Source organism: Phasianus colchicus, chromosome 11 (assembly GCF_987193195.1).
Source record: "Phasianus colchicus chromosome 11, bPhaCol1.hap1.1, whole genome shotgun sequence".
In the NCBI taxonomy this organism is placed as follows: domain Eukaryota; kingdom Metazoa; phylum Chordata; class Aves; order Galliformes; family Phasianidae; genus Phasianus; species Phasianus colchicus.
In genome coordinates this window covers 7,895,862-7,917,607 of record NC_143446.1, presented here as the reverse complement: position 1 = coordinate 7,917,607, position 21,746 = coordinate 7,895,862, and the positions used below count along the sequence as shown (strand labels likewise).

Genomic DNA, 21,746 nt, shown 5'->3' with positions numbered 1-21,746 from the left:
ACCAGGTTAGAAAGATAGAGGAGATTGGATTACCTGTCTGCACCAGATCATTGTTTCTAGGAGATAATCCATAAATGATTAATCCTTCTAATGTTCTTGAGCAATGTAAGGAGGGCTGCCTGTGACCTATTTCAACCTCTTATACTGTTGTTGTGGAAACAGCTTCACTGTAAAAAAAAAAATCTATTTTCATTCTCTTAATTTTATTGAGCAAAGTGTAATTTAATGGCTTTTGTATGCCTTAAAGTGTTTGAGCATCTGTCATAAAGACAGTGGTGATCATCACGTCCAAAATCACAGTGAACTCATTGATTACTTTTTCCCCCACTTGCGCTTTATTGTTTCGATAATTCAGGGTTGTTCTGGAAAATCTGAAGCAGGAATCATGAAAAACATTTTGCCAATGGTACAAAGAAAAAAGGAAGAGTCATCCATTTGTCACAGAATCATGACTGCAGCTATCATGTGCCAAAATGAGACCACAGTAATTTATACTTAAAATCAGATTTCAGTACTGCAAGATCTGAGAAACTGAGATACTTTATAAAATTGTTTCGTATTATCTGTGTTTTAGGTATAGCATAAAAATAGCTAAAACTACAGCTGGATAAGTCTGCAGTCCCAGCGCTATTTTCCTACACCTGGCTCCTTTAAAGTGACAACAGTCCAAAAGGAGGAGTAGATATCCATCAAGCAATCCCATACGTTTTAATTGTTTAGATCATCACTGTTCTGCATCCATTCATCTGTACAGCAGATGTAGTTACAAAATCACAAAGCCCTGTTGACAAATCCCAGACAAGAAACCGCCTTCTTTGATATGGAGAATTGTACATACATTTGGTTGGCTTATTTCATTAAGGTGACATAAGCAATTGATTGGCAGAGGGGAAGGGACACAAATCTCCTGAGAAAGGTGGAAGAGAAATGATACAACAGCAAACAGGAATAAGTAACAAAAAGGCACTGCACAAATGTAAGAAGTATGCAAAGATCATTTCTGATAGATATTGTAAGCATCTGATCTTTAAAAAGAAACAGTGGAGGAAAAAAATCACAATCTTTTTAACATGTATCACTTAACAGTTCCTTCTGATTAGAATTGTAATGAATACAACTTAATTATATCTGCTGCACAGTAACCAGATTTGATTCTCTCCTTTTGCCAGTAGCTGTGGAAAACTGACTTTCGTAAAGATCTTTTATACATCAAATGACCACCGTGCTCCTTTAATTTTCTCTTTCTTGTGATCCAGCAACATAAGAAATTCTTTTGCTTCCTCTCACAAGGCCAGTTCTCCAAGTCTTTTACTGTTCTTCTACTTTTTTCCCTGAACTCCCCTCAGTTTTATACAATTCCTACAATCAGACTATAATGAATTGACAAATTTATCAAAAATTTAGTTAGTAAAATTTCAAGGAATATACCCTAGCTGTGTATCTGATGCTTTTTTATCTTGATGACGATCAGTAAGTGTTCTAGCAAATTTAGTTTTGTAACCAAGGGAAAAACAAATGGAAACTAACTTGGTGACCAAGAGACTCTGTAGATGTTGTTTCTCTATAACTCTGCAATAAACAACCATTCAGAAAAGCTTCCTCTAAAGGTGGAAGAAGATTTTTCATGGCTAAGATTAAGTATCCATTACTGCGAAATTGCAAGACAGTACCAGTGGACACAGCATTAGAGAAGAACGAACATACAGCAGGTTGGAAGACATTAAAAGCCTGGGATTCATTCAGCACTCCTGAAGAGCAAAATGATTTCCAGGAAAGGTAAACTTTTACATGTACATAAATATAGGATAAACTGCTAGTGAGTATAGCATAGAAGCCCATTCCTGCAATAGTTCTCAACAATTATAATTCTCAGATGTCAATCACAAGGAGATACATCTTTACCTCCAAATGTAGTAGCGTTCAGTTACCCTACATCAGGATAACACCAGAGAATCATCACATGAAGAATTATTTGGAACTAAAGTATAGTAAGGAGACTGAATATCAGGAACTGACAGCCTCACAGTGGCAAAGATCAAATGTGCCTTAAAAGAAGAGTAAAGAGTACAACTGAATTAAACACTATAATAAATAGTAAGCAAATAAAAAGGCTCAAGTAGCATTTCTTGAGAATAAAAATTATTTTTCAAAGAAAAATGCACCCCAGCAAATTTCTAGCATCCTCCCCTCCTTACTGTTTTAACTTCTTTAAAATAGCACCTAGAAATTGATGTCTCTCACAGAAAGACGACAAATATTTGCAGGCTTGCCCAAGGAATTCAAATGCAAAATGAAAGTCTGCTAAGACTTCTCTAATCAACAGATAAGAGAAGTATTTATCAGGGCAATTTGCCCTAGCTAAAACTAAGACCAGATAAATGAACTCCGTAGTATTATAACCATTATCACTAAAATTTAAGGTATAAAAAACAATACAATTACTAAAAAATAAAGCAAGAATTGTCTGCTATTGCAATTCTAGGAAGTCAGAAATCAAAGCAATAAAAAGCATCATAAGATATTTTACAGATGACATATCAGAAACCTCTGAAATTTGTTTCAAGTGGAAAACAGTGAAGGTTACAGAATGGCAGCTCTGTGAGTCACTCGGGTTTGCTGGACTCCACCAGATCATGATTCAACTTGTAGAAGTAACAGAAAAGGCACTGACTAGGAGTGCTTACTGCACTGCTCCATCATTTTAACAGCAGCAACATATTCTTTCCTGACAGCATGCAGTTAACAGGGGAAAAACAAAGGGATCGCAGACTCTAGAACAATTTTTTTTCTCCTGTGTAAAGTCTGAAAGGAGCCAAAATAAGCTTTGGAAACACATATCTAATTTGCCGTGTGGAGAAAAAAAAAGGGCCAGAGAGAAAGAACCTGTACAATTGCAAAGAGCAGAGCAGCCATCAGTGGAGAGACCCAGTCATGCTGTCACAAGCAACTGAAGGAGTAAAAGAGGATTTTTATTATTTCACCTACCTTAATACCAACATACATCAAGCAGATTTAAGTACATAGGGTAATAAATAAACATATTCTGTCCTATAAAACCACAGCTAAATAACTGAAATACAGAACATAATGTTCTCTTTGTTTGTTGAAACACAAATGGAATCTGTCCCGCTCACAGAGAAAACATCACAAGGGCATTATGTACAGCATCCCACTTCTGTGTGGTACAGGGCAAGAATCAGAAAGAGAGCAATGGATGAACTTTTCCCAGCAGTAACTGTTGCATAGCTTCAGAGAAGGACAAAGAAATCTGCAATATACAATAATCAGAACAAGCCTGAATGGAGACAACAAACATTCCAGTTCATAGAGGTCACAGCTTGAATCTAAGTATATCATACACTTCAGTGTCCTTCAAGGTTGAGGAAGCAGATGGCAGGTCATATGACTCATTTCTGATATAAAATGTATTCTTGCAAGGCGACAGCAGTGAAGAAGGGCAGAGAGAATAAATCTCTCAAATGCAGAAGTGGAATTAGCAGGCAAAGGAGGAAAACAATCCATAACAATTCCATAACTGGAAAACACTGCTCCTAATGTTTCATTTTTAATTCAAGATACAGCCAAGGAGTTTTCACAGTTGAAAAGGTCTGGCACAGCAGAAAGCTGTCCTTTGTCAAGTTTTTTGTTTTAAGATATCTTTGCTTTATAATAACGTTGTAGAAAGAAATTGACTGGTGTTTCAGATGCTATTTAAAATCAACTGCTAAAAAGTTTTTGTCATTTGTGCCTTTTGAATGTTGAATGTCTTCTTTACAAATGTTCCTCTCAGAGTTGGACTTTTTCATACTATCATTATTACCAAACTTGGAGCATTGCTAAATCATAACTAGATATTTTTACAAAGTTTCTTTGACATCATATTACGTGTCATTCTCTACCCTTTGATGGAATTGACTTTATGCACTTCACTAGGAGAATCAGTGAAAATCTGAGTTTTATAGATTAGATGAGACCACCTCAGGGAAAGAGGAGAAGGAAGATTCATGCGGCTTTCTTCATGGGCTGTTCTCCATAATTTGTATGATTTTTCTTTAACTCACATTTAGTTCTCAGGATTCTGTGGTGAGTCAGTGGAGTGAAATACATAGGAATTTTTTGTCTAGATTAACTTTTATTAAAAAAAAAATGAAGTGATTTCATACTAGAAGTGTTTGACATCAAAAGAAATAAATAAGTGCTCACTCAAAAAAAAAAAAATTACTTGGAAAATAAATAAGTTGCATCCTGCTGGAACTTGACTTTTCTACTATTTGTTAGAAAGACTTTTTATGGAGCCATACAACAGCCAGACCCTTGTCATATCTTACACATTTGCCTTTGTAGAAAAGGATAGACAAGGCAAACAAAGGCAATGACAGAACTTCTTCCTAGGATACAAGCACTATAAAACAGAATGACAGAAGAAGAAAAGAAATTGACTCTCTCCTTCCAATAACCAGCAACAGCTCCAAAGAAATGCAGTCTCAGAGAGACGCAGCTCCCTTGTCTGCTAACCCTACCCTTAAATGAGAGGAGGGATGGATCCAGGCCCCACCTATTTGGATCACTTGGGTGCATTGCTTGATCCTGAGTTCCCTGGGTTAGCCCCACCTGGTGCTCAGCCATTGGTTCAGGCAGAGACCTGGCAATTCCCATGGAAGATTAAACTAAAAAGCTAACCGCTAGAAGTCTGTCTATCTGCAGTAAAGAACATCACCTGTGGTAAGAGAGAGCTTACATGGCATTCTCTACGTTCTCAGAAGGGTTTTCATATTTCCATATCCTGCTGTAGACTGTGGAATAATCAGATACCAGATTAGAAGCACTGAGTCTGTAGCAATGACTGCACCTTGTTCTGCAACTCCTCCAGCACAGGAAATTCCCATGAGTGCTGCTCTGCAGTACAGGATGGAGGATACAGCATCTCCCCAAAGTCCTGGGCTATGGTGAGCTTTGAAGTTTTGTATTTCTCACGCCATTTCTCCTTCTGGCATGCCCAGATGTGGGGAGATAACTGTGCAGTAAACTGAACATGTCATCTGAAATAGTTCATGCTGGGTGTCTTTGTACAGGTGTATAGTACTGGAGGATACCCCATGGTAAGACACGGTGTCACATGAATTTGAGTTTTCAGTCTCTTCTTTTTTTACACAGAGTGTGAAAAGACAGAGTGTGTCTTTTCATCTCACGGCCGCATGGCTGATGGCAATTCCACTGATGGCAATTTCATTAAATGATCACCCCGGATTCGCTAAATACAAAGACAGCTGTCGCGTAACAAAGTGAAAGGGAGCATTTACTTTGCGTTTTGTTCTGAGTAAAAGGGGTGCCCGCGTACCACCGTGCTCTGCCGTGGGGTTGAGCAGGGCGCAGCGGGGGCCCAAAGCGCGGGCGGAACGTCAGGCGCGGAGCTCGGCGTTCCGGCCGGCGGCGGGGCCGGGCGCACAGTGACACCGCGTGGCCGCTTCTCGCCCGCCCCCGCGGGTGGCTGCCGGGAGCCAAGATGGAGGCGGCGAACAGAGCGGGGCAGGAGATCAGCTTGGCGGCCCTCAAGCAGCACGACCCGTATATCACCAGTATCGCCGACGTGACCGGGCAGGTAGCGCTCTACAGCTTCAGCCCGAAGGCTAACGAGTGGGTAAGTGGGAACGGCTCTCTCGGCTCTGCCGGCCGCGGAGCGGCGGGTCGTGATGGGGCCGCCCGGGTTGGGGTTTAGGGCCTTCCCTCGGCAGGGTTCGGCTCGGGAGGTGGTTTTGCCTGAGGAGAGCCGTGCCCGGTCCGTGGGTTGCTGCCGCAGCGCGGGCTGCTTGGTGGGTGCTCGCCGTCGGTTGTTGCTCGCAGCCCTATTTCAGGAGCAGCGGGGTTTGAAAAGCAGCATTCGTCATTGCGTTAAAGCGTAGCTCTGGCCTGAACTGTTTTCCTTTCTGGTTTGGATCTTGGTGTTCTAACAGCAGGGAAGAGGTGCCTTTAGCGATATTGCTTAAGGAAGGAGCCCTGCCCAGGGTCAGAGCGTAGCCGTACCGTGCCCCTCCAGCTTACCCTGACTGCTGCCGTTTCATCACAAAGCTCAGAAGGCATAAATACGTGGCAGTTCACCCTGTTGTGCTCAGCCCCAGAGCTGTGTGTGGCTCTCAGCACTGGGGACCTTGACATGTGTGGTAAGGTTGGAAATTTCAAGTAGGAAGCAGCTGTGGTGCATAGCTATGTTGTTCTGTTGTTGTCTGTGCTGGTACTGTGGGCATTTAATTAAGACATCTGGAAAAACAACCTGTCTGCTGTGTGCAGATAGCAGCCAGTGTCTGAGAACAAGGAGCTGAGAGCAAGGCGTTCGGCTCTGACTGGTCAGGCTGGGCATGTGCTGTGTAACACATCTGGAAGTGGATTTAATTTCCCTAGTTTTACTAGGGAAAAAGCAGGTCATTGCTGAAAAGAAGGGATGACAAACTTCTGTGGCAAGATAAGAATGTTGTAAATGATACTTCTAATTAAAACATTACATGGATGCTAATAAGAATATTTCCTAAACTTACATACTGTTTTTTGTAGGAGAAGACTGACATAGAAGGTACCTTGTTTGTGTACAAAAGGTAAGGGTTATTTTGATGTCTTCTTTTCTGCTCTAAGAAGAAAACAAGACTCAGGTGGCTGCATATGCGGCTTTCATAGTAGATTTATTGCATGCAATAACATTTGTCTAGCTATTAACATATATGTGTGTATTTTGAGAGGACTAAACTCTGTTCAAAGGTGAATGACCCTGTTAAAATTACTGCTGAAAAATCGACATGCTTAATAAATGCTTCATATGTATCCACACAAAAGCATAGTTTATCAATCTGCATTTGTTAATACAGTAGCATGTGGTTGTGTGTTTGTTAAATGCTGAGAAATCCTTGGCTTTCTAACACCTGTGAAGTTGCTAATGAAAACAGTATAGATGACAAATTAAAAAATTTCTCATTTTTTTCATATCCTGTCTGGTTCTTTAAATGGATGATGCTAGTTAAGTCACTTGGGGGCCTCTTGATTTCCTCATCAGAACAGAAAGAAATTCACAATTACTTGGGGTAAAGAAAAGGATTGAACAGGAATTATTTTTTTCAGAAGCACTGCATAAAAACTACTAATAGTAAACATTTCAAGTTACAGATCAGAAACCTAACAATGAAATAAGTCTGCTGTGTGTAAGATGTGAAGATATAATCAACCTGTCCCAAAGCAGACTGTCACAAACTATAGGTTGTTCCAATTATTTAGTCTTGGCACTATAAGCGGATCCAAATAACCTAATGCTCTTAACTTTGCCTGAGTTTCAAGTTTGGAAATAGTGTAAGAAAAACAATGAAACTAAAAACTAGAGTTTTCCCTTGACAAGTTGATTCTTTCACAAAAGCTCTGTTAGGAACGTTAAAGACAACCTTGTGATGGCAAGGACTGTTTGCCTCCTCCATAGCAGCTCTCGGCAGATTTTGTTGGTCATTCAGTACACATGGCCTTGTTGCTATAAAAATCTTTATACTTAATACCTAGTTATGTCTGATTTTTGCCCTAGTATCTTTTGTTTTCTTAGCTAATTATTTTTATTAGACATAAGTGACCTAAAACAAACTTCTTCCTAGAAGCCTTCATTGTGCTGCCGTGTTCATTATGTGGCTGCTTATGGGTACATCATGTTTGTTCTTGAACAGCGTTTTCTTTATCTTTTTTTTTTTGCCACATATTTTTGATTCTGCAGTTCACAACTGTTATGTTAATTCTAATCATAGTTGAGTCAAGCATGAATTTAAAATAACTTTAGTTGGCTTGCCAAGAAATGACATGGAAGAACAAATATTGGATATTCAGGACTACTAAAGCGTCAGTTCATAAAATAATGGAGTTTTGAGGATTAATTCGTAACTGTTTCAGAAAACTGCACGTGTTGTTCGAGGTCTCAATCCTTGCTTTTGTTTTAATTGAAACAATAGGTCTGCTTCTCCATACCATGTTTTTACAATAGTGAATCGACTGAACATGCACAACTTAGTTGAACCAGTGAATAAAGACTTGGAGTTTCAGCTTCATGAACCTTTTCTTCTCTACAGAAATGCTAGCTGTGAGTATAACTTCCTCTAATCCATACGAACGTGGTATTCTGTTTTATAACCTAGACTGCTTTCTATTACTGTGGTGTGTTTCAAGCATAATGCAATGGCCAGGTTCCAGTGGGATGTGTGAAGCTTTCTGTCTGCAGTGCTAAATTTATGTAAGTAGCAATGCAGTGCATTATGATCACCTGCTTTCAGTAAAAATGGGTTTGACTGTGAAAGTTCAATATTGTTATTCTCATGTTTTTAATTAAAGGCCTCATTGATTTAATCTAAACATACACAGTGCTATAGCATTATTAAAGAATACTGAAGATTGATAATTTTCTTGGTGTGTGGGAACTATTGAGTCCTGGCCTGAGCCACTGATTGAGCACCAGGGGAAAGGACCCAGTCAGCCCTGGGAGCACAGGTGAAGGCAATTCAGCTGTGTGACAGGAAGGGGTGGAGCGTGGCTGCACCTCTCTTATACCTCATTTGAGGGCTGAGTGCCAGTGGAGAAAGATCTCTTCCTGGAGATCCCTCCTCGGTGTAGCTTCCCCTGTGAATCTGGAATCTTCTGATATGGGTGAGCAATCTTCTTCCCTTTCTTTATAGTACCTCTTTATTGTGCCAGTCCTTTTGTCATCACACCTTTGTTGTGATGCCTTTCCCATTGTATTGATTTGTCTACTTGCTACACTTGGTGATGAATGTTATCAGGTAGTTCTGAGGGCTTCAAGAGTCAAGATTGAGACTTTGTGCCTTTTTTGAAAAAAGAGATTTTAAATATTCATCAGTGGTTCTTTGAAGGTATTGAGAGAATTACCTAGCTCTAGATGTTAGTTTCATTCTCTAGAGTACTGTGTGTACTTAGAGACAAATGTCTGCTAAATTTCTTCAGCTCTAGACTCCAGCAAGTTCTGTGTTGGGAGGTGTATGGTTTAAAAAAAAAAAAAAAAAAAGTCATATATTCTTGCTACTTCTTGATTTCTAGTGTCAGCACTGGGTTAGCAGTTGGAGTCCCCGTGTGCTGTGTTCCAGTTAGGCATGCAGTAAAAATCTTATTACTCCAAAAAGCTCAATCTAGAATTGAGATTGCTCTTAAAGAGGAAATGAAGGGGGGGGGGGGGGGGGTGTGCGTGTGTACGAAGCTCTCTTGAAGGTTGGTGGAATAAAAGATATCCCACAGAAAGCACTCATGATATAAAACTGTCTTTTTATATCCTTGATTTCATCTAAGTTCTTGAAATTAGTTTGCTGTATAATGATATGGTCTTACTGAATTACTTGGAGAACCCATGTCTGGGTAAATTTCTTCCTTAACACAATCTCTACTACATATCACCTAATGTCCCCTCGAATGGCAAATAGGAGTGCTGTTTTGGCTACGCTTCAGTGTACCTAGGAGAAGAATCAAATGTTAATCCCATCTTGTCCTTCTCTGCACCATCCCCTATAGAAAACTATATCTAGATTTTTTTTTTTATTCCTTGTTATTTCAGTGCTGCTAACTGTATTATTTTCTACATTTAGTTGTTGGGTTTGGAATTTTCTTCTCTGAATGCAATTTCCCCAATTGCCTGACCTCCATCCATTGAATTAATTAGGAAAAAAATGTGTATATATAGTGGAAATGTTCAGTGTTAAATACGTTTTCCTCTATCTGCTTAGTATTCCGAAAACTTAAAGGGAATACAAATTTCACCTCTACTAATTTGTATTTACAAACTTCAACGCATGTATGTTCTACTTGTATGGGTAAGTGAGGCAATTGCTGAGGAAGGATCTCTTCATGTAGTAAATGATCTGTTTCTGCTCAGCTGCCTGCTGGTGTGAAAAACTACATTTTTTTCTGACTAATTCTCAGTCAGTGGGTAAGGTAGTGCACATCTCTGAGGGCTTTGTGCTGTCTAACTGTAAGAATTTAATGTGTAGTTCTTCAAAGGTCTTTTAATGATGGAGAGGATGGACTGCTAGGTTGAACAAGATAAAAATACCTCTTAGAGTGCTGGCAATAATTTTATTTGTTAGGCTGTTTTCTCTATCCTTCTTGAGCAAGACTCTAAGTTGTCCTGTTAAGATTGCTGAACTATTGAACTGACAATTGTTTTCTTAGCTTGCCAGTTCAGGCTACCTGATTTAGAACTGCAAAATCATGTTTGTTTGTACTGCTGTTTGTCTCTGTCAAACAGCAGTATATTTAGGTTATAACAGGATCAATGGCAAATCATGCTTTATGCTTCCCCAGGGCATGGCAGAAATAAAAGATGATCAAAACAGCATTGTGCCACCATTTGAGACAGGCTGTATGTCAACAATATTTATAAGTGATGATGATACTACTGTTTTCTAAACTTCACAGTTTTATTGGCTCTGGATTTTGCCATTATTATCTTATGTAAATCGGTTCAGGCCTCTGGCACTTCTTAAGTGACATGAGAGCTGTCCTGAAGATGTTGGGTGATGTACAGCAGTCTATGCAGAGTCACTAACAAGTTTTAAGAGAAAATTTTTGAATTGTACATAACCATTGTTTTGATTTGGCTGGGGGCTGTAAGAATGATCTGCCTGTCATGCTAGATGATAACATTCGTGGGTTTTACCATTGTTTTACCGTTGGATTTGTTCAAATTATGTTTTGTATAGAATGGGATTTTTAGATTGCTGTATAATAAAACTAAACTTTGCTAAGCTGGAACTTGAGATTCTTTATCTAATTACATGAAGGATTTCTCAAGTTCTTAAAATATTCTAAGAACAGTTGAGGGAATTGTATTATTCCAGTGGGATGGAGGCCAGTCTTCTCTTTCATCGTTGCTTTTTATCTGTTTATGCAGGTTGGATTGAGGAGTTTTTTATGGCTATGTTACTACCAGAATAGATCAAATGATAGGATATCTTTCTTATACCCGTTGTCTGTAGGGTTCGCTTAATACTTGAAGCCCGGTGTCTTTTTTTCCTCAGAAAACAATACTTTGTTAAGATTTTTGCAGTTAACTGAGAAATCTTTCCAAGCTTAAAATTATTCTGACAATGTAAGCCTAAAAACAGTATGAAAACCTAAAATTTTGAAACAGGCTATGTATACTTCTCAAGCAGCATTACAAACATTATTAAAATTTGTGCTTTTTATTCATTGCTGTCGCATCCTGAAGCAAAAATGAAACAAAAGCAAAAAAAGTGTGGTGAATGAGGTGCTGTTAAACATTATACCAGTTGTAGTGGTAAAAGAAAGTATTCTACTTCTATTGCTTGACAGTATAAGAAAACTAATATCTCCTAGTAGGAATGAATCAACCAAGAAATGCAGAAAATTCTCTTTTGGTGATATAACAGATGTTTTCATTTAGAATTCTTCTCAAAAGTTAGACTGGTTCATTTCATACTTAACCTGTTATTTATTTTTGCTTAATCTGCATTATATTGCTGTGTACGTTTGAACCTTAACTAGCTTTCTGTCTGGATGCGTGCATGTTCTTCAGGGTGTTCAGAGCATATGTTTGCAAAGCACTGAATTCTAGTGATGTATTTTTTTCACCAACCTTAGCTTGTTTCCTCTTGCTGGTATCTAGTGAAAAAGGATATTCAAGTCTGTACTAAAAAATGCATATGGTTCTGCCAGTTAAAATAGTAATAGCCCAATCCGAAAGTCCTGTACTTTTAATCTATAATGTGAGAATTCGGAGCATGGTCACTACTGTGCAGCAATATTTTTTGCTGCTATGGCTAAAGTTTACTAAATAATAAACTTAGTAAAAGTTTTAGATAATGACTAACTTACCTCTAAATTTCTTCAAGAAGTATTCTTCTGAGTCCTTTCCATTTGTAACTTGCCCTCTGTATTGGCTGCATTGGTCTTGATTAAAAGGCTTTCCAATCCACGGTAGTTCTCTTGGAAAGAAGAGTGGATTTATTTCCATGGTTCTGAAAAGGCAGATGCCAAACATAAAACTTAATTACTAAAATAAACGCTCAGTGTTTGATGGATTATTTCTTTTCTTGCTTCTTACTCCTTGTCCAGTGGAGCAGTGGTTAGTGAAACAAAAGTAATGGATGTTGTGAGACTTATACTCGTAACGGTGCGGTGTGGATACAAAGGACTGTCTTCTGGGCCTCTTATTGTCATTAATTAAACTTGTTTTTTGAACAGCAAAACCAAAATGAGTTGCTTTCTTTCAAATGGCTTTTAAAATTCTTTGAAAGAACTTCTGATTGGTTTCAAAATAGGAAATCTTTACTGTTAAGGAAAAGCTCATTATCTCTTCCCCCTTCAGCTGGCAGCGTGTAGCATACAAGATATCTCTGACTAGTGAAGCTGAGTGGCTCTCCAGCAGGCACATTAATGTAGTGGTTTAGTCAGAGATAAGAAAGGAGTCTGTTCTTGATACTTTTACAGCAGAAGAGGCAATGCAAATAGGGGGAGGGGGAAAAAAGACATTGAAAGCTGTTAAGCAGCGCTAAAAATATTCCATTTGACCTGAAATATGGCATTCTATCTGGAAGGGGTTTTCTGCCATAGCTCAGTATCCCACAATCATCGTGCTTCTCATTCCATGCTATGCTTAATCAAATTGTAGTTTCTGGATCCTGGATGTTGTTTGCCACCCGCTGAGTTACCCCCATGCAGTTACTTGTGGGGTTGTGCTGCGAACTGCATTTGTGAAATGTCCTTAGGTATTCAAAACAGTAAGAGTGGAAAGGGACTTTTAAAAATGATTTCTACTGATTTATGAATCTATGCAAAGGCTAACATTAAAATTAAGGAAAACAAGAGTAGTGAATGAGGAATCTCGGTGAGAATGAGATTAGAGCAGAGTGTCTGGAGGGACTTGACATTTCAGCTAATCCTTCTACTGAAATAAGTACAAGCTTGGAGAGACATTAATTAGGTGCATTTGTCTTTAACTCTATTTGAAATGTAAAATGATGCCTATGTCAGCTCTTCTATGGGAGTGAGGTAGGACTAAGTTATTGCCATTATGTTCTAGGATGATTTCAAAATATGATCCTTTCTTTACAGAGTTTGACTCTTTCTGCTTCAGTCATTGTATAATATATAGAATAGAACTGTAAAATATTTTTCTCTCTTCCCGTGAAGTCTTCCAACTAGTTATGGTAACTTTTTAAAATGTATCATCTTTTTGGATGAGATATAGCTATATCTGCACAGATGGCTAACCTGCCTTAGGCAAGAGAGTGGTAGTGTCTGCAGTCTCTCAAACTGGCTCTCCTAATGAACCCCATATACTTCTCTTTTGACACAGTATTCTCAGGCAGCATTCTCATGAACATTTCAACAACTTTGCCTTCCTCTGCAGCCCTAAGCATCTTGTTTCTGTCCTATCTCTTGTGCCAGACAGCATGGTTGTCAAGCTGATGTGCAAACAATATCAAGGAACTGGTCTGGATGAAACCGACACGAGGGAGAGGGTGGATTGAGGTAGTATGAGTAATGGCTAAGTTGTGAGAGTTGTGTGAGATGACTTAGGCTAAAAAAAAATATCTTTTTCAGGCATGAAAACAATCCAGTGGCAACATGTAAAGTGTCTAATTGCCTTTTGAGAAATTTATAGGCTCTGCATTGGTAAATTTCATTGGTGAAGCAAGATATGAAGTAACTAGCTTTGTGAATTGAATCAAATACAGTTCTGCAGATCTGTTGTGTTGGCACAAGTGTGGGCCATCCCATGAGGAGATGAGGATGTGTGAGGTGGTTAACTTCTTAAGGCACTGCTGACCATGTTTCTCACTCTGATGTGTTTTTCAGCTGAATGGTCAGGACCGAACTTGGCCAACTTTCGGGGAGGTTTCCTTGTCCTGAAAGCCAGGTTGAGCTTGGTACCTTGCTGAGCTGAAAACCTTTTGCCCTTGCTGTTTTGTCATTGCTGCCTTTAGATGCATAGTGAATATGACTCATTAGTTTTAAGCTGCTCCATGAATGTGAAAGTGTGATTGGAGCTTTACTACCACTTCCTTCCAATACTGTTACTCCTTAGAAAAAAGAATTTTGAGAGGGCAGCTTCCACAGAGCTGTGACTGAATTCTTGTAACTCAAACTTGAACATGTTTTTGAACTTCAGAAACTGACAAATTTAAAAATGAGTGTTCAGAAAAAAACCCAACGCAAGGATGGTCTTTAGCCTAGTTTAGAGGTAAAATCTGCCATTCTAAATAGAAGGTTGCAATTGTAGTAAAAAGGCATCTGGTATGTCATTTTCTTGATATTTTTATTTGTGGCCAAACATCAACATTTTGTAATGCATCCATTTAATCTGATTTACATGTGTATGTGTTTGCTTACATGCTATTTACAATCACTTTTTAAATAGTATTTGATCATGCAGAGGACATTTGAGTTGATACTGATGTTAATTCACATATTGCAGAGCCAATGGGCTGGGTTTTTTTGCTTCCTTCCTACTGATTTATTTACCAACTGTTGTCTCACACTGCCTTTTTTTTCCCTTGTTTTCAAGTGTCAATTTACAGTATCTGGTTTTATGACAAGAATGACTGTCATCGAATAGCAAAACTCATGGCTAAGTAAGTACTGCTGTTTTGTTCTTCTGTAATTCTTTTACATAATACAACCACTGCGTATTATCTTGTGCTTTTGTTTTGCATAGGGAGAAATCTTGCAGAACTAAAAATTGCATATGGAGCATTGGCTGAATAGTGAAATAAAAAGGCTTGTTGTTAAGCTGCTGGGTTGTTATTCAGTTTTCTGGAGATAAGATTGTTTATAATGCTGCCATGTCTGCTCTTATTTTATAGCTCCTGATGAAGTCTCTTCACAGGCAGTGCAGCAGAAGGATTTCTGAAATGATCTGATTTTAAAGAAACCTTAAAAGTTGTGTTTATAGTAACACTGTATTGTTAGTTTGTTCAAGCTGCTGTCCATATAGCTGTACAGTTACTGCATCTATTCTGTAGTGTAGATGGTTGTACTGGCACTGCTGGGAAGGACTTCAGAGTGTCAAAGTCTGAACAAGAGAGACCAAGGGAAGCTGTATCTGGTTGAGTTTGCAGTATGATGTGCCTTAGTGTTGTGACTGGAAGGTAGAGAGTCGTCTTGTGGTTGTTTCTTTGCTTCAGGTGTGTTGTGCTGCTGATTAAGTCTGGTTTATTGAAGAGGATGAGAATAGGCTTAAGCGCATCTTCAGTAAAACCCCTACAATTCTGTGATTCTGCAAAAGGAAAGAGTTTTGAAGTGTGGGATGGGGTAGTTACCCTAGCAAAAATGCAGAATGTGTTTTATGGAGTATTTTCTCTTTTGTACTCTACTTCGATTTTCTTTGCCATTACTGCTTTCTGAATTTTCTGTTGAATGCCTTAATCAACAAAATGTCTTGCAAGTCATATCATCTTTAAAGACAGGCAAAACATAATATGTAAGGCAGATGTAGTGTGAATGTCATTTCAAGATGAATTGCTGATTTTCTGGTATTGGAGTGATTGTGGATTGTAAGCATCTTGGAAACTGGGATTAGAGTTAGCATTCCTGAAAATCTGTTTGATGCCTGTCTCAGCTACAGAATGCTCAAATAGTGTTATTGTGCTCTTTCTATCTATTGTAGTTTCCATGGAAATAAATAGGAAGTATTAATTTGGTTTAAGTTGACTGTGCTAGCTGAAGTTCTGCTAGTAATAAGCCCTTCATTACTGAAGTGATTTTTAAGTCTTTCTGCATTATTAGAATATAGAATGCCTAAATACTCATGTGTATTGCTTTAGGAGTAACAAAAGAATTTGTGGAGGCCATTTCTGTATATTGAGAGAGGTATTTAGCATTTTTCTGTATGTTAGCAGGCCCTGCCATACTTTAGTTCAGTGTATTTTTGAGTAACTATTTATCTTCCAAAAATATTGTTTCATTGTTTTTTTTTTTTTGTAGTGAGAAGTGGAATTTTGGATTGTGATTGTTAGTAGCAGTTGGTTTAGGTGGGATTTGTTGTGTCATTTATTGGGAAATGTACTGACTTCTGAGTACCTCAGAGGCTCAAAAACATAACCATAAAAGGTTTCAAGGAGATTTGCGTTCTATTTCCTGCTGTTTGAGTTGACCTTATTGTGCCAGATTGAGTTAACAAGATTGCCAGCCTTCCATTTATATTTTGGTGGCTTATCTTTCAAAAGAAAAGTAAATTACTCTTCACAGGCTTTGTAATCACTGAACTTCACTTCTCACATTCTCTCTCTCTCTCTCTCTCTCCCTCTCTCTCTTTCTCTCTCTCCCCCCTTGTCCTCCATCCATACTCTTCCATGAGGTTGTGCCAGGTATTTTTTCAGTGCTATAACTGCAGTTATTCTTGAGCAAACTGTCACAACCACTACTGTGTCCCTGAAGGAACGTGTGCCTCCTCCACTATTTGATATAATGGAAAGAAACAGCAGGCCTTGCTTAAAGAAGTCTTAATCCTGATTGCATACAGAGCATACTCATTGTACAGACTAGCATTAGTGGAAGCTTTTTCTTTTGATGTTTTTCTTAGCTAAGGTATTTCTGAACGTTGTCTTTAGAAAATTCTGGAGTACTTCTTAGTGTGAAAGAAGTCTATGGGAGTGTTCAAGCCACTTCAGAAGGAATTAATTTGAGTCAGGTGGAAAGAGTTGTTAGTGAAGGATAAACTTTCTAAAAGGCATAGGAATAAAGCAAAGTTTTTCCTCAAATTTGCCAGAATCAAAGTCTTTGTGGAACATTATTGCCTTCTGCCATGTACGTTGTAATATTTTTATATTGAGGTTAGCTTGTAGGCTTGATTTAACCTATTTCAGCCATCTGACCTAAACTATTTTGAAATACAAGCAGTGAGTTATAACTGGAAGAGTATCTCAGAGTTTTGAGGGTACGCTGTTCCACATTTACCCCCACCACCATCTGAATGTAACCTGCACAAGGCAACAATTAGAGAAGAATTTGCCCTTTAACTGAAGTATTTATTTTTCTGGACGCAGCCATGCTGATACTTAAATCTCAGCAAAGTGTTCTGTTTCTTTCATCTTGCCTTTTCCCATCCCTAGTTTTGGATTTACGTTTAGACAAGTCCCAAGTCAGGACTGTATGACCATGTGGGGTGCTAGAACAAAATGTACTCTGATGGTGTCACCATAGAAACATTTGTACGGTATTGAGCTGCTTCAGCCAAACCAGCACATGTTGCAGTTCTTAGAAATTGTTTGGCAGAGTAGATTGGCCCCCAGATTCTGAGTTAGGTTTGCAGGTTAATGCTTGTATACGAATAGGGAAAGTTGTACTGAATAATGAAAATCTGGATAAATAAGCAGTGTGTATGATTAGAAGTTTTGAAACTAATTTTCCTGGCTAAGTCTGTTGCCTTTTTTAATCTAATCTTTCTTCAAATAAACACGGCTGAACTCTACTGAGGGGTCTTAGCTGTTAGAAAACTGGGAGGAATTGCGGACTTGTGCTATTTTCTCTTTAGGAGTGTTAGCATAGAGGTACATACAAATAGCTATTTACTCAGCAGTCTATACATTCCGGAGTTACTCCTGAATCCTAGCTGACCAGAAGAAACTGGAGGCTGGAATGATTGACGCTTTCTGTGATTGCTTTGATGGCACCTCTCGGCTGCCCCATCAGCTCCACAGCATGAGAGTTTAGGTGATGTGCCAGCTCCAGAGCTCTGCCCTGCTTTCCATGCTTGTTTTTTTTCTTAATATATTTGATTAATGCAGGCTTAAAAAAGAGGGAATTACAGGCTGGTGTGTGTTTATTTCAAGAAGATAAGCATTAGTGCACTGCACGGCCATGTATACCTTGTGAACTGCATATGGATTAGGGGTAGAAATGTATGTTGCCTTTACTTTCATTGATGAAATGCATAAGGTATAGATCTTCCTTATGTGTATCTTAATCATCTTTTAACAAGTTTTCTTAGTCTTAAGACAGTGAAGAAGTGGTGAATGAACTGTAGGTGTCAAAGACTAGAGGAAGTGCATTGTTGTAAGCCTACAAGTAATTGGATTTACTGCTAGACAGCAAGAGAGGAAAATGGTTTGCTCTTCTTTCCAAAGCTCTGAGTGAGGGAGGAAGGGTAGCTTGCTCTAAGCTTCTTTCCAGACTTACTCCAGAGACATCTGGTATGAGCCAGCTGTCTTCTTCCCCTGAGTGTTTTGTTTTCTAATGGTAGGCCTTGTCCTAAATTAGAACTGGTTCGTAGTTGATTTTGTTGAATAACGTGACTTGGTGTGGCTGAACATGGAAACACTGCATGTTAAGAAGTAAGGAATAAAAAAAAAATCTATTTTACTCAGTCTTTGTAATAATATGTATACTCTTTGTAAGACAATGATGTCCACACTTCATTGTGTAAAAAAAAAAAAAAAAAAAAAAAAGTCTAAACATGACAGTTTTACAGAAGCAGTGTTTACTGCAGGCAAATATTGACTTAAAGACCAGTGCTGTGTTTGTAACTTTGGTCAATTACATGTTAGGTTTTTGTTTAAGCAGAACAGAATGTGTTTATATGCTGTGAATTATGGTTTTCTTCACTGTTTTATACAAGATGTTCATTCAAGATAAAATTTTGAAAACCCATTTCTCCTTTCCTGTTACAGAGTGGTAGAACAAGAAGCTCAGAGATCACAAGTTTCTCAGGACAGAAAAAGTCCCAGCAGGACAAATGGCTGCAGTGAGAACAGGCCTATTGACATCCTGGAAATGCTTAGTAAAGCCAAGGTTGAATATGAGCGAGTAAGGAAACATTTATTTTCTTGCATTATGAGCAAATGAAAACATTTCTGAGTAATGGGGCTAAGGCCTCATGTGGAGTCTGGTAAAATGCATCCCTTGTGACCTGTGAGAGAGCAATGGTAGAGAAATATTCTTGTATACTAAATTGTACTGTGTAGTATGCTGTCACCTAAGATTGCAAAGTAGCACATGTAATCCGTAATTTGTTGGACTTGTAATTTTGTATATTTGAATTATTACCTCCTAGAGGAAAAAGCACTGTATTGAAAACAGATACCTGGGGAAGCAAATGCAACAAATAATTTTTATCTAAAATAGATGCCAAGGCTCCGTAGTATCAGTATTTATCTAGTGTCATATCTTGAAATTAGTCACAAAGAAAATGTGAACAGATACGTAACACTGTAGAAGAGTAGATGACTGTTTTTGTGATCCTGAAGCTCCAGTTCTGTGAATATTCCTTAATAGCAGCTGACATTCGTGGTTTTTAGTTTTTTTCCTCTGTGCTGAAAATCACTGGAGGAGGTTTGCTATTATTCGTGCCGTAATCAGCAGTATTCATTGGGTTGCATACCAAATTGATTTGGCCTTAAATAAGAAAAAGAGCCCACTAGCTGTGTACCATCCTATTTGTGTTTGTGATACAAGCAGAGATGTACAGTGACCTACAGGGCAGCGGTTATACAAGGTGAAATTCTTGACTGAAGTAGGCAACTTTGCCAATTTTTTAATCTTTTTTTTTTTGTTGGTTGGAAAACCTATATAGAAAGTAGTTTTTAACATATTCCACTGCGTTTGGTTTAAAGAGAAAGTATTCTCTGCCATTGTTCCAGTAGCCTTGTCACACTGCTGCCTTGTTTGCTTCCTCACTATACTGTGTTCTGAACAAGTTGGTAGGTAAATAGAATTGAGCAAACTGTTTGGAGAATGTTCTACTGACCACTTCAGCCTTAGTGCCAAGATTCAGGCATGTTAATTTTGGAATTCATTGTAACCAGCATACATCATTGTTAATATGATTAGGTAAGCAACTTGAAGATGGCTTCTTGAGGTATTCTTTCTAAATTTTTTAAAATTATTTTATGGCACTCAATAATTACACTTGAATTTGTATTTAGGAGCAGAAAGTACTTATCTGCATGGTACATTCCAGATGGATCATACAGTAATCCTTGTGTGCAGCCCACATGAGATTGGCAGAGTGTCAGCATGAGAAGGGGGCAGAGTGAAAAAGAGATTTATGAAGGTCTGAGTGATTTAATCTAGGATTCCAAATCAGCTTAATCCTTCAAGTACTTGCTGCATCGAGGCCATATGTGAAAATGAATGAGTTCCGAGATTTTTTTTTAATGAAGTGAATGGATGTTTTTTTATAGTTTTTGTGTGTGTTTCATTCTGAGAATGGAAACATTGCAGATTATCCTCTAGTGAGGGAAATCTGTGCTTTGTTTTGTTTCTGTAACTCTAAGGCAATCCACCATTTCAGGCCCAAAAAGAGGCCTGCTAACCTTTCAGGTTAGTGTCCTAAAAGGCACAAAGGCAGGAGTTGTTTCTCTCTGTCCATAGGTAGTTTTGATTTTGTATTTATCCCTTTCAAATAGATTTAGAAAACAATAATAAAGCTCAGATTGTTTCTGACTTCTTGCAGAAAGGTTTAATATTTTGTTTCTGTAACAGGTAAGTGACAAAAGAAATTGTTTGTTGTGCTGATGTTCAGCCCTATAGGGATAAGGTGTAGTTAGTTCATCTACTGAATGCTAGACTGTTAGTTCTATGGTTGCTTTTCCATTAGTGCTTTAAATTGTAATAAGTGTTGTTTATCTATGTATTTATTAAATATAAAAGTCAATTCAGTCTGTAAACAGTCAAAGTAATAGACAGTAAGTTTACAACTTTCTTGTACTTTTAGCCTTATTCACCTAAAACCCAGCTAACATCTTCTGAAAATACTTGCACGTTATTAAAATCTAGTGGAAATAAGTCATCGACAAGCTCTTCATCCAGTCACTTCAGAATGATTTCTGACAAGTTTTTTCTAAGCTGCTTTTAGTATTAAGTTCTCGATTTAATGTCCTCAATGGCAGCTAATGCAGGGAAAGAATGTGAAAAACCTGTCTTTATTTTCTTTGTTTTATTCACTCCTTTGAAAATAAAAATAAAAGCGTTATGAACACGTGTCAGAAGGTATATATCTTGGTATGATTTTACTTCCTGAGACTTGGGAATTCTACAGTGTCTGTCAAAAATCAGTATTTTGATCAAAATGGGTCTGTATTTTTTTTCCCAGAATCAAATCAATGATTTAAGCATCATGTCAAGTTCTGGTGTGCAACAACATGCAAATGCCACGAAGCCAGAAAGCACAGAGACTTCAGAACAAAACACTTCATTACAAGTGCAAGATCAAGTAAGTTTAATTCAAACATATATAAGATGCTACTTCTTTAATTAGTACTTTGTTTTTGTACCGAAAATGCCTGCACTATCCTCTTGCTGAATGTATTGTGCTTAATTTTAAAATAAATACATTTGGAAGTGTAAATTCAGTTTAAGAATGGGTTTTAGTATCTATTCTCATCTCCTGACTGTGCTTGTCTGAGATCAGCTGGTATGATTCACCACCTCCACCCCCTTTTAGATAAACTAGTGGGTTTTAAGGTTCTTCGGAGCCTACAATCCATTTTTTGCCTTAATGCTTAAAAATATAACATGGTGTCCACACTACTGTGAATATTCAAGTGTGTTTAAATGGGTTAACTTAGACCCTGGACTGTCGTGGACTCTATGCTGTCAGTCCATGATAGTGTAGAGTTCTGTGCAAGATGACTGCAGAGTGAGGAAGCAGACAAAAATTACCTGTGTCACAGTGACAGAGTGAATATGGCATCAGTCGGTTGTATGCTGTTCTGTAGACTTCAGAACAGAAACTCAAGCTCTTGCTTTCCCATGTCTGGGACCTGTAC

General features: G+C 38.2%; 1 protein-coding gene and 1 long non-coding RNA gene across 2 annotated transcripts in view; one reads left to right on the top strand and one right to left on the bottom strand.

The window, feature by feature from the left end:
• The first annotated feature begins 5,300 nt into the window (after positions 1-5,300).
• The window catches only part of DCP1A (decapping mRNA 1A), a 32,852-nt gene continuing 16,406 nt past the window's right edge, over positions 5,301-21,746 (top strand). Inside the window, exons 1-6 of the mRNA XM_031608385.2 lie at positions 5,301-5,638; positions 6,547-6,587; positions 7,968-8,095; positions 14,546-14,612; positions 18,648-18,783; positions 21,071-21,190. Of these exons, the coding sequence (XP_031464245.2) occupies positions 5,504-5,638; positions 6,547-6,587; positions 7,968-8,095; positions 14,546-14,612; positions 18,648-18,783; positions 21,071-21,190 (627 nt within the window). The 5' untranslated portion in view covers positions 5,301-5,503. The remainder of the gene's footprint in view (positions 5,639-6,546; positions 6,588-7,967; positions 8,096-14,545; positions 14,613-18,647; positions 18,784-21,070; positions 21,191-21,746) is intronic.
• LOC149916425 (uncharacterized) overlaps positions 8,634-21,746 on the bottom strand; it is a 34,242-nt gene continuing 21,129 nt past the window's right edge. Inside the window, exon 3 of the long non-coding RNA XR_016470101.1 lies at positions 8,634-11,993. This is a non-coding gene — a long non-coding RNA (uncharacterized LOC149916425). The remainder of the gene's footprint in view (positions 11,994-21,746) is intronic.